Source organism: Phaethon lepturus, unplaced genomic scaffold, assembly GCF_000687285.1.
Source record: "Phaethon lepturus isolate BGI_N335 unplaced genomic scaffold, ASM68728v1 scaffold10892, whole genome shotgun sequence".
In the NCBI taxonomy this organism is placed as follows: domain Eukaryota; kingdom Metazoa; phylum Chordata; class Aves; order Phaethontiformes; family Phaethontidae; genus Phaethon; species Phaethon lepturus.
In genome coordinates, this window is record NW_010522630.1 from 1350 (window position 1) to 21253 (window position 19904).

Genomic DNA, 19904 nt, shown 5'->3' on the forward strand with positions numbered 1-19904 from the left:
GCTTTCTGCAGTTTCTATCAAGCGTGGAGCTTGAACCCTGAAGGTTTGCTCAGGCTCTAGATAGTCAAAGAATAGTCATATAACATGGATTACTACATAGTCTAAATCATACCTCCCCCGTGTAAGAGGCGGGGAAACCACCTCTGTCAGATTATTTGTATTTCTGATAAGACGGTTACCAGCTCATAGTGGCTCAGAGTATTTCTCTGAGGTAGAGAGGTGTGCTGGTTTTGGCTGGCATGGAGTAAATTTTCTTTGTAGCTCTGTATGGTGCTAAGTTTTAGGTTTCCGGCCAAAACAATGTTGACAACACTGCCATGTTTTTGTTGTTGTTGAAGAGTGTTTGCACTGCCTGGAGGTGGCCTTCTCTTTTTCTCACACTGCCTCGACAGCGAGTAGTCTGGGGGTGGGCAAGAAGTTGGGAAGGAACATATCTGGGACAGTGTCCTGGTTTCAGCTGGGATAGAGTTAATTTTCTTCCTGATAGCTGGCATGGTGCTGTGGTTTGCAATTGGGATGAAAATAATGATGATTACACACTGATGTTTTCCGTTGTTGCTGAGCAGTCAAGTCCTGTCCAGCTTCCCGTGCTCTGCCCTGCCAGTGAGCAGGCTGGGGGTGCACGGGGAGCTGGGAGGGGGCACAGCCGGGACAGCTGACCCAGGCTGGCCAGAGGGGTATTCCATATCATATAATGTCATGCTCAGTATATAAACTGCAGGAGCTGGCTGGGGAGGGGCCGTGGCTCAGGAATTGTGAGCTGTGCTGTGCATCACTTCTTTTGTGTATTCTTTTATGATAATCATTATTATTATTATTGTCTTTCTGTCCTATTAAATTGTCTTTATCTCAACCCACAAGCTGTCTCACCTTTACCCTTCTGGTTCTCTGCCCCATCCCACTGGGAAGTGAGAGAGGAGCTGTGTGGGGCTCAGCTGCCAGGCAAGGTTACCCCACAGCAACAGGGTAGTGAGGTTTTGTGCTGCTGCCCTGTTTTAGCCTATTGTTATTAATCTAAAATTACTTATTTTTGAGTAACCTGGAAAGGATCCCATTCACTAACAAAATGTGATTTTCTAGTACTTCCCTGAAATGTTTTGTAATTACTGATAAAACCACTGTTGAAATCCAATGGTGACATGTTTTAAATTACAATGTAAATAGCATTGTTGTTAAAATAAGCAACAGATGCTGACAGGTTTCTTGAATGACAGGGTCCGTATGCAATTAATAAAACTTTGAGGAAAATGACCACTACATTTTGTGATTTGCCAGAATATCTGTGCAGATGGAGATGGTGCCTTGAGAAAGCGTCAGGCTGAGTTTTGGTAAGCAGTCTTACACCCTGTAAATCTAAAAAGCTAACAGTTAGTCCCTTAAATCTGCAGTTGGAAAATTTGACTTTCAAGGCTGCTTAAAGTTTATGCACAAATATAAACATGCCTGGTTTGAAATGTTACTGCATATGTGGGACAATGAGGCTTGTAGTCTTGTGCATAATTAATGACATCTTTTTCCTCAGCTGAAATCTGTAGATTGCGTTATACGATGACTTAAGGACTTAGCTGTCTTTCCTCAAAGAGGGGCAGATGATTTACCAAAACTTGAAAGGATTAAAATAGCAGTAGATTCAGCCAAGAATGAAATTGAGGAACAGAAGGAGCTCTCACAGTACAGTCTTCCCAAACTAAATGATTTTAAACACTTTCACCCTTGAAAATTATCTTAAGGTAAGAACTTAAAGAAAGATACTTTTTCCTAAGGAAACCATTGTAGTACATTTTTTAGCACATGTATGTCATTGTGTTTCTTCATATGCAAATAATGGCTGTTATTTTTTAATTAAAAAAATACATTGTTGATTATAGTTGTCCAGCAACTGTTCTTGAACGTAATCTACAAAATTATTTTGCAGGTCTCGCTCTGTCGTGTGTAACAAATGAGAATGAAAATGCTGAGCAGCAGTGTAAACCAACAGACCTATTTCCATGTGAAAATCATGGCGGGAATTCAAAGATGTCTCCACTTAGGAGCAGACGTGCATCCATAAAGAGGTCAAGAAATGTTTCCTCAGTGAAACTTGAAATAAAACTTGGAGAATCTGATGATGAATGTGACCTTGTCATTGATATGCCACCAGAAATTGTTAATAAAAAGCAAAGAATAAGTGGGAACTGTACAAGATGGAAGAGGGGCAAAGAAGTGACTGCTGTAACACATGCAGGAAAATTACGTGACAGGGCTGTAGCAGACATTCTTGGGTGTACAGAAGAAAAAACAGAGAAAATGGTCATTTTGCAGAAGAACAACAAAGCTCTAAATAAGTCTGAACAACTAGGCAATGTTCCTCCAAAAGCAAATGAGATTTATTTGCCCAACGTAAACCCTGATATATTGAAGGTTTTGGAGGAAATAGGTATTGATAATGACGACAAACATGTATCTTTATCTGCTTCTATTGAGGCAGACACACAGAAGGGAATTCTGAAGCAAGGCAGTGCAGAAACCAGTACGGTCAAAACATTCGTTCAAGCACACACTACTAATGAATACTGTGTGAGAAGCAGAAGAGTAGCACAGTCTGTCTTGTGTACTGGTCACTCATCAAAAAGTGAAACCACAATTAAAAGATATTATAAGCAAATAAAAAATACAGAGGTAAGCCAGAGCATAGAAGAAAACGTGGGTAATGATAGCCCAGAAGATACGTACCCATATCCAACTAATGACTTAAAGAAGAAAGAAAATAAAATAACTCTGAGATCATCTGCTGAAGAAGCAGGACCCAGTGGGGAAGACACAGAGCTCTCTGAATCAGAAGATCCTTTAGAGGAGTGTCGGAGAATTTTTGATGAGTTTGAAAGAGAAGCACAAAAGAAGGGTGGTGATAAGCAGGTATTTTGTTTCCCTTTCAATGCTTGGGGTTTGTGTTTTTTTTTTTTCTGAGCATATGAGGGTGGGATGTGATACATAGTTAAGTTCAAACACTCTTTCCAAAATGTCTGTTAGTAAAGGTTAAGTATTTGAGCCTTCAATGCTAGTAGACAAAGTCATAAGGAACATTTACGACTCTCTAATCTAGTTTGACGATGGGTGATATGTGTGCTTCCTGAAGCAGAAAATTGTTCCGAATAGCTCCCTCCCTTGGGGTGGCCATTTTTATGTTCACTGTAATAAGCAAAGTTTTAGAGGCAGTTGTGTATTCAGTAGTCTCCTGTTTTTATAAACAAATGTAGGAACTTTGAGTACAACTGCCTCAGCTTTAAAGCACTGTGGCTTAGCTGTTATGAATGTAAAATAACTGTATAATACTGATGGAATTGTATTTTTCCTGGTGAGTTTTTTAGCTGAATATCCTGAAACGTTTGAGTGAATGGGTCACAAGGATATTACTGAAGTTTAGAGCTTCCTAACAGTTGGTCTAAATAGCCTGCTCTTGTTTTTAATAGGCCCATGGAGGAAATGTGGGTCTCAGTTCATCAGAAACCAAAGCAAATATTCCTGGACAAAAGAGAAGAATTGCACACACAGCAAAGTTTGATGTGAGTTATAATCTTGTAATAAACTGGAGGTCAACACAGCTTTACTTAGTATCTATAGACTCATGTTGAACTTCAGGTTGGCCGAGTAGTGTAATCTAATTGTAAGAATGTTTTCAAATTAATTAGAACAAATGTCTCATCGAGTCTTCTGTTAAAAGCTGTAGCAAATCTTGTAGTACTTAGAGTTGGTTCCTGAAACAGGTGAAGTAAGCTGCTGCCCGGGGCAACTGAGGCTAACGAGTATTAAAAAGTCAGTTTGGAGTGGAGGCTTGTACCATGAGGTTACAGATACAGCACTTGGAAACACAAAGTGGCTGTTGCTTTCTCTGCTTTTACAGTGCTTTAGGTGGCAATGTTAATAGCAGGCATCAATTTTTAAGTCCCCTCCACCACCCTTGAGCTCTTTCAGCTTGGTGTTTTCCTTCCAGGGACAGCATGCTGAGCTCTGAATCTGATAGCCAAATTCAGTTTTAAGAAGCAGTGTGTTAACTTTAGCACCGTTTTGCTGTGATTTGTAATTGCTTGACTGTTAACTCTCATTTGTGTATGTGTATATCAGGTACGTAACAAAAATGAAACAGTGCCTTCCAAAGCATCTTCTTGGCAGCAGGGTCATGATGCAAGAACTTGGCAGGCACAGTGCCAGTCCACAGCTAAAACACAACAAGCTTTTATTGCTACTACTTCTGAACAGAAGAAAACCATGTATGGATTGTCAGCTACTCGATTTCAAAGCATCAGACCAAAGGGTATGACAGCTTGATCTGTAGGTTTGACAAACTAAACTTCGTTTTGCTTTGATTAGGCATCCCCTGAATGTGTTAATTTTGTTGTGGTCAGTGTTAGCTGTGAGTTGAATGATGGTGAGCGCTTGGATAGGGCATCTATCTGCACAAGCTAACTGAAAGGTTATATTTGAAGTCTTTGTAGCTGTACTGAAAAGGGGACAAGCACTTTGTGCTAAGTTTTTTGACTGTGTACAATTTTGACCAAAATCCTGAAAAACATTTGTTTTGCTGAAAGTCTTTTGATACACAGAAGGTATCTGGTGAGTTTCCTTTTAGTGCTGATATCAACTGTTAGGTTTCTAGTCTGAAGCATTCAGACCTTCTGAAACAATTTGTTAAATTTTGTGATTTGAAAAGCGTATGTTCTTCTCCCTCTGAATTCTCCTTCATATGTGAAAAATCCTGGAGCAGAAGTTATTTTCAGCAGTTGAAACCAGTTAAACAGTGTTCCCTCTCCAGTTGTTCTACAGTCACTTTAAATATATGCTTATAAAGTAACCTACCTATCAATTAATTAATAACAGGCTTCTTCCTGGCTTCATTCATCTGTTTTTATTACAGATGCTCTAAAACATCTTCACATAAAATTAAGTTGTTCTGCCAGTGTATGCATTCTTTCTGAAATAACAGTAAAATGGATTAGTGTATCTCATGCTGTACAAATGTGTCTTGCTGTATAATAGGTACTGATGCAAGTGAAGTTAAGCAGGATAACTGGCAAGGGTGGCTGCAGAATCTCATGACAGATTTTTATTTCTGAGATCTGTACCTTTCCTGACTTTAAAAAGGCAAAGCAATACTTCAAGACACTTACTGATTGCATTGAAAGATGAGGTTAGAATGGTGGTTTTACTGATTTTTTTTTTTTTTATTATTTTTCTTTCTTGCTATCATACTTTTTTGCAGGGATAGGGAAAGGGGCAGGGAGGACAGACAAGTAGGTGTTTAAAAATCATAGTCATTACAATTTGAAAAATAGCTTTTGACTTGTATGGCTGTTTTATTCTAATGTCTTCAAACTCATGTCTGATCTCAAAAATACTGGAGAACGTTGTATTGGCAGAAGTGAAGTCTTAATATGTTTCCTGGTATTCCAGGTTTGCTTCTGTGCACTAGTTTACTTTTACCCTGCTTTATTAAGCAGTCGTGAAACACCTGTGTTCCAGATTAATATAATTTAAATAATAAAGCCTACCATTGGAGTTTAGATTCAGTCTGTATCTTATGTGTGTTTCAGCCGCTTTAAATTTCTTTGAAGTTCAGCCTGTTGAAGCCAGCAGTGGTCAACTGCACCATTTCCTTCCAGTAGCATATGCAACAGCAATGCCCCATCAACTTTCTGTTAGACCTTTCAAAAGGACTACTCTTGTGCCATCCAAGGTATTGTAGAATTTCTGTTGCGGAACTTGGAAAAATTGCAATTCATTTCAAAAAGTGTTTTATAATGTAAATCCAGTAATGTGATATAGCAGTATAGCTTCTTAAAAACCCCCACTTTGTTTCCTGTGTGCCTTAATCAAGTTACTATCAAATTGTATTTTCATTTTCCTTGATTATACTAGCCAGCATTACACAAATGTAAGCAATTAAATATATAAATTGTTAATCAAAGTGGTTGTGATGGGAGAATTAAGTACTAGTTTGCTTTCAGTCAAGTCATGCTTGCTTCTTAGTTATATTCCCTTAAACTCAGAATCACAGGATGGTTTGGGTTGGAAGGGAGCTTACAGATCATCTAGTTCCAACACCCCTACCATGGGCAGGGACACCTTCCACTAGACCAGGTTGCTCAAAGCCCCATCCAACCTGGTCTCAAACACTTCCAGGGATGGAGCATCTACAACTTCTCTGGGCAACCTGTGCCAATGTTTCACCACCCTCACCATCAAGAATTTCTTCTTTAGATCTAGGCTGAATGACCCTCTAATTTAAAACCATTACCCCTTGTCCTATCACTACATGCCCTTGTGAAAAATCCCTCTCCAGCATTCTCGTAGGCCCCCTTAAGGTACTGAAAGGCCACTGTAAGGTCTCCCCAGAGCCTTTTCTTCTCCAAGCTGAACAAGCCCAACTCTCTCAGCTTCTCTTCATAGGAGAGGTGCTCCAGCCCTCTGATCATCATCTTCTTGCCATGTATAGTGGCAGCTGCTATCTGGTGAAAGGCTTTGTTTGGCTTCAAGAGAGGTACCCTTATAAATTAAAAGGCCTTCAGGAAACTTGTCAAAAAGTTAATGCAAACATATTTTGTTTTTTTAGTGCCAACTTTGCTTTATAATTTCTAGTGGCAGGGGACCATAAGGTTCTCTTCTCAGAAAAATTACTATAACTTTTTTAAAGCAGAGGTCACTGAAGATTCCTGGGGTCAGATAAATTAAAAGATCAGTTTTGCTTTCTAATTAAAAATGTCAAATGTTATGGCTTCAGTCAGTTTGGTTATTGACATGTTCCTAGGATATTAAGTATGGATTACTTTGTGCTTCATATGTCCAGTGTAAATAGAATCATGGAATCATAGAATAGTTTGGGTTGGAAGGGACCTTTAAAGGCCATCTAGGCAACCCCCCCTGCAATGAGCAGGGACATCTTCAACTACATCAGGTTGCTCAGAGCCCCGTCCAACCTGACCTGGAAAATTTCCAGGAATGGGGCATCTGCCACCTCTCTGGGTAAACTGTGCCACTGTTTCAACACCCTCATTGGGAAAAATTTCTTCCTTAGATCTAAGTCTACCCTCTTTTAGTTTAAAACCACTACCCATTGTTCTGTCGCTACAGGCCCTACTAAAAAGTCTATCCCCATCTTTCTTAGAAGCCCCCTTTAAGTACTGGCAGGCTGCAATAAGGTCTCCCCAGAGCCTTCTTTTCTCCAGGCTGAACAACCCCAACTCTCTCAGCCTCCTCACAGGAGAGGTGTTCCATCCCTTGGATCACTTTTGTGGCCCTCCTGTGGACCCTATCCAACAGGTCCATGTCTTTCCTGTGCTGAGGGCTCCAGAGCTGGACGCAGCACTCCAGGTGGGGTCTCACCAGAGCAGAGTAGAGGGGCAGCATCACCTCCCTCGACCTGCTGGCCACGCTGCTTTGGCTGCAGCCCAGGATGCAGCTGGCCTTCTGGGCTGTGAGCGCACATTGCTGGCTCATGTCCAGCTTTTCACCCACCAGAACCCCCAAGTCATCCTTGGCAGGGCTGATCTCAGCCCTTCCTTTCCTGATTTCTTACGCCTGAGCATTGAGAGCTCTTGTTCTCTACGGAAAGCGTCCTTAAAGATCTGCCAGTGCTGTTCTGCTGCCTTGTCCCAGAGGGCAGTTTCCCAGGAGGTCCTATTGACTAAGTCCCTGAAGAGCTAGAAATTTGCTTTCCTAATTTCTACCACATCCTTGGCAGGGCTGATCTCAGCCCTTCCTTTCCTGATTTCTTACGCCTGAGCATTGAGAGCTCTTGTTCTCTACGGAAAGCGTCCTTAAAGATCTGCCAGTGCTGTTCTGCTGCCTTGTCCCAGAGGGCAGTTTCCCAGGAGGTCCTATTGACTAAGTCCCTGAAGAGCTAGAAATTTGCTTTCCTAATTTCTACCACCTTGTTTTCTAAATAGAATACTGTGTGCCCCAGTAATGGTGAGACTAGGTTGTGACATTGATACACATTGCCTTTGTTTCCTTTATGCAAAAATTACCTTCTCCTTGGTAGTAGCATACACACATTTAAATGCTGCTCTTAAAGGGTCTTCCTTAGTGAATAAATGTGGTATAGACATATCACTCCTTCTTTGATACACACAGTATGTCTTTGCAACTGTTTGGACCTTTTTGGGTGTGCCTGGTACCATGGTTAACCTGCTGCTGGATTTTTAAATGCTATTGTTTTAAATTCTGTGCTTTATTTTAAAATAAGCATTTTGTGATAAGCAAAAACTCTACATTGCATTGTCTAACAGAAGCTGTAAGTTCCTAAAAATAAAGTAATTTTTTTCTGCCTAGTTGACTGAGTCCTTAGTTTACACTCTGAGTGAAATACTGCCTGAAGTAAAGGCCAGACGGAGAGCGTGACAAACTGTTACTGAACTGTCAGGACTTGCAGAAGGACTGACATTTCTCTAAGAAAAAAGAAGTTAAAAAAATAGTTTTAATAGCTCACATAACTTTGAGCAGAAGACTGCTTTGTTTAGTTCAAGCAGGGAAAACCTCTATAGCTACTCTTGGTGACTGTTGTTTCTGGCTCCCTGTTATGTGCAACTCCAGTTTTGTGAATAGCTGTTCAGCAATGTTTGATTTTTCTTTTTCCTTCAAGGATGGGCAAAAAAATGTCTAAACAGGTTTTAGCTTTTTGGGCTATTTGTAGCACGTTGACCATATTAGTATAGATATTTTTTCTTTGTTTTTTTTAAAGGTTTCTATTCAGAAAAGGCTTTCCAGTCCAGAATTAGGATCCAAAGTACCACCAGAGACAAGACAGCGATATGTCGGGGTTTTCTTTGCAGAATGCCTCAAAACTTGTAGCACAGCGAATGAAGCTATTGACAAGGTTTGTAACATTTTATAGATCTTTGATTCCTCTTCCAAATTAAGTCAGTAGGCCTTATCTTGTGGGTTTTTTGATTAAAATTTTTAAGGCAAATATTTCAGACTTTTCAGTAAGCAGAAGTTCATGTACTCAATATTATACTTGCCAGAGTTATCAATCAGTTTCAGTTTTCTCCATGTAAAAACACTTGTCTTTAGCACTGCTAATTATCTTCCAAAAAGACATGTTATTTTAGTATTGAAAAGGAAAAGTTTTTGTTTTGCAAATGCAGAATGAAAATCTTCTTGTGACTACTGGAGGCTTCCTGGAATGTAATAATGACTTTGAGATCTATTCAGGACAGGAGGAAAACATGTTTGAAGAACAACCATAAATCTCAATCATTTTGAGCCTTTGGTCTTGCCACACCAAGTGCTGCTTGAGTTTACAGCCAAATGATATGGTCTGACAGGCACAAATATCCTGAGCTTGAGCTTTAGGTGATCTGAAGTTCTTGCCTGCTGGAAATCAAAAGAATTTATGGAAATGTCCTGATAAGACTCTGTATGTGTAATTATACATTGAATGAAATCTTGTAGAACATCATATGTTTCTACTCTGCCACTTACTGTGTGTTCTCTATATTATGCAGCATACCTTCATATGCTTGACTTTTAATTCTTACTAAGTAATGTTTCTTTTACTTTCCCCTTCACTTCCTCTTGTGTTATTTCTCAGTTTCATCAGTTCTACACTTTCTCTTTTCCTCTGCTTAGAGGCTGTAACCTGTGAGTTGTACTTGCTCTTGTGATTGTTAAAGGCACTGTTTATGCCCAAAATGAGCTTCTCTTTTGTTGACTATGCAGGTAGTGTAAATAGTGAAATAAAACCAGGGAAGAAGCATTTTTCTTGGCCCAGAAGATTAATGAACATACTGCTTATTTTGAGTGTGCTTCTTCATAGTTAAAAGGTGCTGGACTTTCCTTTTAGTTCTCTTTCTTGTAACTTTACAGAAAGAGTATTAAGGAAACATTTCTTGACTTCAAGAAGTAATAATGCCTCCTTTGAATCAGGATCAGAAAAATTTGTGTATAGCCACAGGAACGGTTACCCTAAGAGTCTTCAAACTCCCACAAGGACTAGATTTAAATTCTGAGTTGGAGCACTGATTTCTGCTCCCTCCCTGCACCCTCGCCCCGCCCCGGTCTTTTCTTCATAAGCAATGAATTTGTCTTTCTAGGTGTCTTATCCATCAGACTTTGTGTCTTCTGTTGCACTTCAGATTTAGGACACTGCTTGTATGTGCATCTACATCTAGGTTTAGAATCTGGTTCTAAATAACAGTGCTTTTTGTACAACATACAGTACTCTACTAATACTCAGTCTCTTTTCTGTTTTTTAAAACACAGGCCATGATAGAAGAGCAATCTGTTTATGACCGTTGTGGCAGTAAAAAAATGTACCTGAATTTTGCTGTGAAGACTCTCAAAAAGCTGAGAGATCATGGTAGTTTTGCTTTCAATGAAGATTTATTTAAAATGGGTTGTTAAGTGTAGCAATTAGAACAGCAGACAGATGTCTTAAAGGGGTTTAATTTAATTTTACTGAAGATATTTCTGCATATTTAAATTGTAGAAGTATATCACTGAAATAAATCAGTTTTTTATTTATAAATATTTGCTTAGGATATTAACAGGAAATCTAAAATTGAGAAGAATGCTAAAAATATGCTTTCCTGCGTTCAGGGCAACTTAGTAACAGCAGATCTTCCAGTGGCTCTGGATCCATGAAGTCAGAGGAAGAGGAAGGTAAAGAAACCGGGAGGGATCCGTTTGCCACTTCAACCTATAAATGGCTTTATTTCAACATGAAAATGTTGCTCTGTTTTTGGTCAGGCTTTTTCTATTAGTCACTACATGGGTTTCCAACACAATTCCCTATTTATATCTGAAGGCTTATTCTTAGGGGAAAAATGTTGAACTTTTGTTTGAAAAGAGTGTGTTCTTTAGTACTGCATGCCTAGCCTTTCTGGGATAGCTAATTAATTAAACATCCCTATTGTTTCATGTCTTTGTTTTGAATAGTGCTTCACCTCTAATCACTTCTAATTGCTCTGAGGTACAAGCATATAGTTTTTGCCTGTAAACTACAGTGCACATCTTGTAATTTCAGTTTTATTTTGGGAATACTAGGATATTTAAGTGCTACTTTCATTTGCTCTAATAATGTTTGAGCTTTGGGTTTGTTTACTTTTAAGTTTTTGGTTGTGTGTGTGGTTTTTTTTTTAGCATTTACAGGTGGAGGTCTATATGAACATTTAAAAGTTTATCTTCTGACTAAGGAACAACTGAATGAAAATAACTTCCCTCGACCAAATCCTGAAAAAAATGGTAGTGCTATATTTGCTGGGGCTGTAAGAAACTCTGGATATGATGGTACGTGCCTAACAGACTGCAACAAAATTGAATTTCAGTCAGTGGTTCACAGGACAGTAAAATACACGGGTATAAAATTATACATTATGGCAATGTTCCGTACTTAGTGCCTGGACTACAAGTGAATTACAAGCTTTCATAACTAAACAATGAAGTTTCGTAGGTCTTTTTAAAACTTTGCTTCAACATAGTAATTGAAGAAGTTGCAGGTAAACTTCAATTTCTTATTGTGCTATAAAGGAACTTGTGTTTTTTAAGAAATGGCTAATCTTGGGAGGCTGCTTGTGAGAGCGGAGTATCAACACATAATTGCTGTTCACGTAACTTTTTTTTATACTTAAATTCAGCATTTCTTATGGCAAGCCAGCTAGGAAAAATGGTCTGTTGCCATTTTTTTTTTTTAGCTTTCAAGAGAGTGTGCTGTAGGTGTGGCGAAGTATATGCTGTTACTTCTTCAGGAGAACATAAACGTAAAGAAGAATGTAACTATCATTCTGGTAGAGTATTGGAACACAAAGGTAAGTATCCTTGGCATTCGATCTGTGGAAGTTGTTAAAAGTTATAACACCTCATGTCAAAACTGAACAAGATCAGAGTATAAAACTGTTTGCACAATGTTCAGCTGAGATACATTGTGCTGTTTTTTTGGGAATGTGGCTAGTTAGTAAAGCCTCTTTTCTTTGAAAATGCCATAACTGTAGGAAAGCTGATGTTTTAAAACCATGTGGGAAGAAGGTAGAAAAATGTTCATTGTGTGGTCTTGCACTGACTTCTAAGTGAACCTTCTCACTTTTTCTGAGAGACACCTTAAACACTCAGAAGGTACATTGAGTATTTCCCTCTGGGAGAACCTTCTAGAGCATACTACAACTTTCTCTTTCCCATTCATTGATATTTCTTTTTTTGAGTAAAGCCTTGTCTCAAGAGGGAATGATGTACATTTTGTCATCTTGGCATAGGTGGAAGCTGTAGGTGGGACTTGCCTCTTTCCATAGTGCAGTCTCAGGACAAAATGAAAAAGAAATTTGAGGAGTGAGGGTACTGATTTGATTTTTTTGCCATTGCTTGTTGCTGCAAAAACTGCTCAATTTTCCACTTTTTTTTTGGCAGTTCCCGGTGGCATGGAAAAACGCTATAGGTGTTGTGAGAGAATAGTTGGGTCTGCTGGATGTCAGCTTGCAAAGGTTGGCATAATGTTCTCAGAAGTCTTAGATAAATGCAGTATCTCAGTCTGGCTTTCTGTGAACAGTTTGGTATAAGCCTTTCAAGCTTACTTACTAGCACTTGGTAAATTGTGGCAAATACTGACAAGGAGTACTGTATTTGTACTCCTGAGTGTGTTAAAGAAACAAAGTGTCTAGCAATTTGGGTAAGATATATGTAGCAAACTTGCACTTAAATACTAATGGAAACTTTGCAGCTTCATGTTCATGATGGGAGAAGGGAGAAATTGGAAGGCTTCATGAAGACATTAATTAAATCACCGCCTTTTGATGGAAACTATGGTGTATATGCTCTGGACTGCGAGATGGTATGAGCAACCTGAAAAGTTTGATTCAATCAATAGAAAACTATATTGCTGTTCGAAGCAATTTCCTATCTGTGTGTGTTTGGCACTCCTGTCTCAGAGGTCTGCAGAACTCTGACTAGTCACTCTGCATGACTAGACCTTCAGTCTTACTAGTCGCTCTGCGTGACTAGACCTTTAGTGTTGAACACACAGTGAGCAATATCGTTTGGATCTCTTGAGTTGGTAGCCAGTTCTGCTCACTGTACAACTTACATAATATAAGGAAACAACATTGCTGAGTAAATATTTAAGTTTACTTTTTTCTTCAGTGTTATACAACCTATGGCTTGGAACTAACTAGAGTGACAGTGGTTGATGCTAAGCTACAGGTTGTCTATGACAAGATTGTTAAACCAGACGGTGAAGTTGTCGACTGTGATATAAGGTATGCTAATAAGCCTCTAATACTTCAGGATTAGACTTAGTAAATCGACAGATAACTATATAAGAAACATGCCTCTCAAATGGCTTTTTCTAGTAACATAAATCAAAGACCTTCAATCGGGAATGAGGATTTTGTTCTTACAGGCTCGATTAAGAAGGATTTTTCTCTTTGCCTAGTTCAAATTTTTTTCCCACACACATTTGAAGACTTTCTCCCCTTTCTTAAAAAAAAAAAGTTAAACCTTTTTTGCAAGTCCAAGTCTTGCAAAATATCCTAAAGGGATAGAAGCAAATGCAAATTTAATCTATAAATGTTGTGTCACAGAAAAGCAGTATAATCATAAGCTATGCATTGAGGCCATCAGACTGTACATTTTAAGATTTGGCTGTATTTAGTGCAGACCCCTTGTGTTTTGTCTTCCTATTGGGTTTTGTCTTTGAGGCCTGGAAGACATGTTTTCGATCCCTATCTGTTCTTTGAAGACCTGCAACTGCTCTGAGAAGAAACACAGGTTTTGAGCCTCACTGTAAAAAAAAAAAGTTGGAGAAGAAACAACGTTATGTTTTCTTACTTCTCTGACAGCAATATTTGTTTGCGCAGAGCCTTGTCTTTGGTCCATGCTTAAAAACCAGGCTCTGTCACTTGCTGTGGTAGAGCTAAGTTAATGTCACCTAGATTAGTTTATCTTGCACTACCTAGGTGAAAAGGAAGAAAGTGAAATAATGCCTATGCTTCAATGCCTTCAATATTGCGTGATTTCAAACCTGGCTAGTGTTAACTTTAGAGGCTAGGGGAATGACCACTGTAAACTTAATTCTTCTAGATATTTCTTAGTGTCTCTGTTAAATGAACTTCTAAATCTGTCTTTAGACTCTCTGGAGTAACAGAAGATGATCTGAAGAATTCCAAAACATCTCTCAGGGATGTACAGGCAGTACTGCTAAACTTGCTCAGTGCAGATACAATTTTGATTGGATACAGCTTAGAAAATGCCTTATTTGCTCTCAAGGTAAAATAACCTGTCTGAAGCCAATTTTAAGAAGTGACTACTTGTCTTTACTGTCTTCTGATTAATTTCAAAAAGGAAAGGAATTGTTGCATTTTGGCAGATCAAAATGTATGAAAAAAAGAATGAAACATACTTGATTGCTAATGATAGCTGTATTAAATCAGAGAAGGAAGAGATGTATGTACACACACAGTATGGTAAAGATTCTGACATTTGTGCTTCCTACTTTGCTGTTTTGTGCTTCTAGCTATGCAACTATACCTCAGTACTGAATAATATTGTCTTTATTTCTGGGTTCGCAGAAACCTAGAATTGTATGTTTTCTGATGTTGCTGAACTCATGCTGGGAAATGCATTTGGCAGTGACAATTCACGTGACAATCTGGCAGTGACAATTCACGTGATACTAAGGTATCGCTCTTAGAATCTCTGTAAACAATTATGCTGCCTGTCAGGTAATTACCTTGGGTACCAGAAACGCATGTATTATGCTATCAAATATCAAAGGCAGAAATATTCCGTAAGAAACATAACCATCTGCTCAGGAAGGCTCTTACCAATGTATATAAATGCCTGAAGGGAGGGTGTGCACAAGACTGAGACAGGCTCTCTTCAGTGGTGCCAGAGCCAGGACGAGAGGCAGTGGGAACACACTGAAACATAAGAGGTTCCCTCTGAACATCAGGAAACACTTTTTCACTGAGTGTGACCAAGCACTGGTACAGGTTGTCCAGAGATTTTGTGGAGACTTCTACATTGGAGATGCTCAAAAGCTGTCTGGACATGTTTCTGGGCAACTGACTTTTGGTGTCCCTGCTTGAGCAGTGGGTTTGGACAAGATGACTTCCAGAGGTCCCTTCCAAGCTCACCCATTCTGTGATTATCACTGATGGAGGAATTAGAATTTAGCCTTTATAGGCTTCCTTGCTAGTGCTATCTAAAGCCCAAATCAAATGAGACTTAGCAGTAGGGTATTGGCTATCTAAAAACAGAATTAATCATTAATCATGTTCACTATGTATATACAACTAGTGAATAAACCTCAATGCAGTATACAGAAATCACTGCAAAGACAATTTTTTCACAGTCGTTGCCCCACAGTTTGCTACTCTATAATGAATAGAAGAACACAGGACAGATGTATTACGTAGTACCTAGGGCTCAAGGATTAGTTTGGGCATATTAAGAAAGGAAATGGTTTAAATACTAGATGGGATTTCTTTGATAAATAAAGGAGGTACAAGATTGTGACTATGCATAATCATTATTGTGGCCTCTGCTCTTTTCCAGCTAATTCATGATACAGTAGTGGACACATCAATAGTGTTTCCTCATCGGCTAGGTTTGCCTTACAAAAGAGCACTTAGAAGTTTGGCGGCTGACTACCTCAGGAGAATTCATCAAGATGATGGTAAGAGCACAGGTTCTTATTAAGCAATCAATATATTGTGTCATGAAACAGGAGACAGGAATAATGCAGAAAACTAAAAAGGTAGTAATAATGACTTGCTGACATTATAAGCATTGTCTTGGAGACCTTTTATGCAATAGTATGGTAAAAGCAGAGGATATACCTGAAAGCTAAGATGGTTGATGTTGTGGTTTAATCCCAGATGGTACCAAGCACCACACAGCTGCTCAATCATTCCCCATCAGTACAGTTGGCTTCTTAAAGTGTTCATCATACAAAAGTGTTCCAGTTTCTTTCCCATCTAGAAAGGGCATTATTGAAATTCTGAAAGTAGTGTGATGAGGCTAACATCTGTTTCAAGATACACCTGCTTACCCGAGATGATACAGGAGCTCTTCAGCTAGTGTTTTCCATAGTAAAATTATAGTAAATTTCTTGGCTGGCTGTGAAAGACAAACCAATAAATCTGTTCTACAGTGTGCTTATACTTATGAAACATTTGCATTTGACAGATATATTTTGCATTGATGCTGTCATTCTAAATAATTGGTTTTACTCTGATCTTAGATACTCAATTTAATTTATTCTAATAAACTTGCAGATATTTGCTTTTATCAGTGAAGTCTTCTGGACAGCAAATCATATTCTATTCTGCTAACATATCTTAATTGTCCAAGGAATAAATAAATGGTCACAAATCCTCAAGCAAAACTTGAAGGCCTCTGATAGCCAGTGGAGTAGGTGGATTCTGCATCTCAAAGCTCATAATATCCTCTGACTTCCTTTGCTCTGACAGTGTGATGCACAGTGGTGGGGGTAAGGGGAATGTAAAAAGTTACTTCTGCAGACTTTAAGATGGCTCTCATATAGCCAAAACTCTGCCTTTAGCAGGCTTTTCTGCTTAAGTTTAGATTTAATCATTCTTTGTTGATCACCACTGAGCTAAAATCCAAGCTTACCCTATAGAGCTAGGTAGCTGCCACTTCTGGAAAAATGAAAAAAAATCCCCCCCACATGATTTCCACTCCCTATGTTTGTATTGCTTTGTGCTAGTTTGTGTCAGTTTTGTGCTAGTACAATGAAAATGTTATAAACTTCAAGTCTGTATTTGCTTTTTTTGTAAACCTAGGTATTAGTAGATGAAATGCCCTTTACTATCAGAAAGCACTAGGTCTGTCATGATTTAACTTGCTGTGAATTTAATTGACTGTTTGCCTTTTTGACCATCTCAAACTGGAGTTTGACTAGGAGTGCATTTTAAAGGGTCTCAACTCCAGGATTTTTGATATCCAAGGTACAAGAGCTGCAGCTGCTGAGGTAGCTTGACTTACAGTGTATCATATACTTGATTTGACTGAAAAATTGATGGATACACAACAGAGCTAGAAGACTATGGTTTCAGTAACTGAGCCTTTTCAGACTACTTGAAAAACACATCTCATACAAGTTGTACTTTCTTGAGCAGTTAAAAATATCAGCAGCTGAAGAGTGGAATGGCAAGGCAGAACACTACTTCACAGGTTGGGAAGCAAATGAGAATTGGAACTTTCTCTGACAAAAATAGTAAGGATGGAGGGGAAGCTCACAGGATCACCTCTGTTTCTTATCCAAATGATAAAATAGTTTCTATTTGATTATTGGCAACTGTTCTGTTTTATATCTTAGGAGAGGAGAAAAAAGAACCTGCAAGGTTATTACCAGCTGTCTTCTGATTCTGTGGACAGCAGAGGTTACTAAGTGGTATAAAATTCTCTGACACATATAAAAACTGTGAATCTCTTCCATTAGCTTCCGTGTTCTTTATATGTCCAACCTAAATAGATATTGCAGGGGTGGTTCTGATATGCAGGTGAAAGCATTCATGTAACGCACTAATGCTGTTGGAGATGATTACTGTGACTGTGCAGATTGTGTTCACTGAGAGGGAAGTATAAGCACTTCCACATTCAAGGGGATACTACACTGCTTTAAGGCAGTAGATATGTGAATTGCAGCTACATGTCTGTAAATGTCTGAAGATCTTTGGTTTTAAGTCTGGACTGCTACATATGAAAACCAATTTCAAATCACTGGCATTTAAGTTTTACAAGAGAAAGGTAGATGCTTGTTCTTTTACTGTTGAATGACCTTTTGTTGTGATAGCAATTATGTTCTCTGCTTCTTTGGGGAGTAGAACATCTCAATTAAATCTAAAAGTTATTTTTCTCACTGGTATCAACTTACTATATTGTGGTGTTCTCTCCTGCCCAAAGCAATTGTGGAATCAGTAGATGTGGAATCTGTGCAGTAGTGTAGTGCTATAGTGCAAAGAAGCAATGCCTTTTTCTTTTTGAGCCACTAGCTCAGAAACATAGAACGGGGAGATTTTGCCTTGTTCAAATAAAAATGCTGAACTGTATGCTCTAAGATTGTTTTCTTGACAACTTTTTTGGTTTCTGAATAACCAGCCTCTGTCCCAAACCTGTTTATCTGAGGTCTTCTGTACCTTTACTAAAACTTCTATACTCAGAAAGGTACCTTTGTTTAACATAACTTAAACCATATAGGATTTAGACTTCCTTTGATCAGCTAATACAGGATTTAATGAGGTACACATGTTCAAATTAGTCAATGTGAAAATTTGACACTGTGTCAAATTTCTGTTTATGAAGATGATGGCTGAATATAGTAGGTCTATTCTCTACCTATCCTAAAGTTGCTAGGAGATCCTCAACATGCAACTTTGGCTTTCAGCAGGGAGTGCTCAGAACTTTCAGTAGTTAACTACCATTATCCTGGCAGCCAGCATTTTCGTGTAGTCACTTAATGTTAGGAAGGGTATTCTGATGCCTGCGTTAAGTGCCAACTAGCGAGATAGTTGTATGTGCTTCTTGTTTGGATGACTACCGCAATTTTCCAGCCAGAAAGCATTAAAACTTTTCTTACATACTTTTTTCTAGTTACAGGAATTGTATAAAACATGTGTGAACTTGTAAGTTGTTGACTTTCTAAGGTTTGATTTAAACACATAATAAAAATGTATAACTGTATATAATATAAATCCTTTAATGCCATTCTGCTCACATTTTCATAGTATCAGAGAAGACTTTGGGTTGGAAGGTGCCTTTTGAAGGTCATCTAGTCCAACACCCCCGTTATGAACAGGGACATCAAATAGATCAGGCTGCTCAGAGCCTTGTCCAACCTGACCTTGAATGTTTCCAGGGATAGGGGATTTACCACCTCTCTGGGCAACCTGTGCCAGTGTTTCACCACCCTCACTGTGAAAATTTCTTCCTTATGTCTAGTCTGAATCTGCCCTCCTTTAGGTTAAAACCCTTGTCCTATCGCAACAGGCTCTGCTAAAAATTTGTCCCCATCTTTCTCATAGTTTTCCTTTAAGGACTGGCAGGCTGCAATAAGGTCTCCCCAGAGCCTTCTCTTCTCCAGACTGAACAACCCCAACTCTCTCAGCCTGTCCTCACAGGAGAGGTGTTAACATCCCTCAGATCATTTTTGTGGCCTCCTCTGGACCTGCTCCCATAGGTCCATGTCTTTCCTGTGCTAAGGGCTCCAGAACTGGATGCAGGACTCCAGGCGGGGTCTCACCAGAGTGGAGTAGAGGGGCAGAATCCCCTCCCTCACCCTGCTGGCCACCTTTCTTTTGGCTGCAGCCCAGAATACAGTTGGCCTTCAGGGCTGTGAGTGCACATTGCTGGCTCATGTCCAGCTTTTCATCTACCAGTACCCCCAAGTCCTTCTTGGCAGAGCTGCTCTCCATCCCTTCATCCCCAGCCTGTCTTGATACTGAGGGTTGCCCTGACCCAGGTGCAGGACTCCACACTTGGCCTTTCTGAACCTCATGAGGTTCACATATGCCTCAAGCTTGTCCAGGTCCCTCTGGATGGCATCCTGTCCCCCAGGTGTGTCAACCGCACCACTTGGCTTGGTGTCATCTGCAGACTTGATGAGGGTGCATTTGATCCCACTGTCTATGTCACTGATGAAGATTAATATTAAACAATACTGGTCACAGCATGGACCCCTGAGGGACACTACTCATCACCGATCTCCATCTGGACATTGAACCATTGACCACCACCCTCTGGATTCGACCATCCAACCAATTCCTCATCCGATGAACAGCCCACCCATCAAATCTGTATCTCTCCAATGTAGAGAGAATCTACATATAATCTGTATCTATCAATGTAGAGAGAAAGATGTTGTGGGGGACCGTGTCTAAAGGCCTTACGGAAGTCCGGATGGACAACACTGGTAGCTCTTC

At 39.3% G+C, this 19904-nt stretch overlaps 1 protein-coding gene across 1 annotated transcript in view; it reads left to right on the top strand.

The window, feature by feature from the left end:
* Window positions 1–1915: 1915 nt before the first annotated feature.
* Window positions 1916–19904, top strand: part of LOC104616753 (RNA exonuclease 1 homolog) — a gene marked incomplete at its 5' end in the record, with an annotated part of 19485 nt that continues 1496 nt past the window's right edge. Inside the window, 12 exons of the mRNA XM_010281869.1 lie at window positions 1916–2895; window positions 3450–3542; window positions 8714–8848; window positions 10237–10333; window positions 10573–10635; window positions 11116–11262; window positions 11667–11780; window positions 12373–12446; window positions 12683–12793; window positions 13102–13217; window positions 14088–14226; window positions 15517–15637. Coding sequence (XP_010280171.1) covers window positions 1916–2895; window positions 3450–3542; window positions 8714–8848; window positions 10237–10333; window positions 10573–10635; window positions 11116–11262; window positions 11667–11780; window positions 12373–12446; window positions 12683–12793; window positions 13102–13217; window positions 14088–14226; window positions 15517–15637 — 2190 coding nt within the window. The remainder of the gene's footprint in view (window positions 2896–3449; window positions 3543–8713; window positions 8849–10236; window positions 10334–10572; window positions 10636–11115; window positions 11263–11666; window positions 11781–12372; window positions 12447–12682; window positions 12794–13101; window positions 13218–14087; window positions 14227–15516; window positions 15638–19904) is intronic.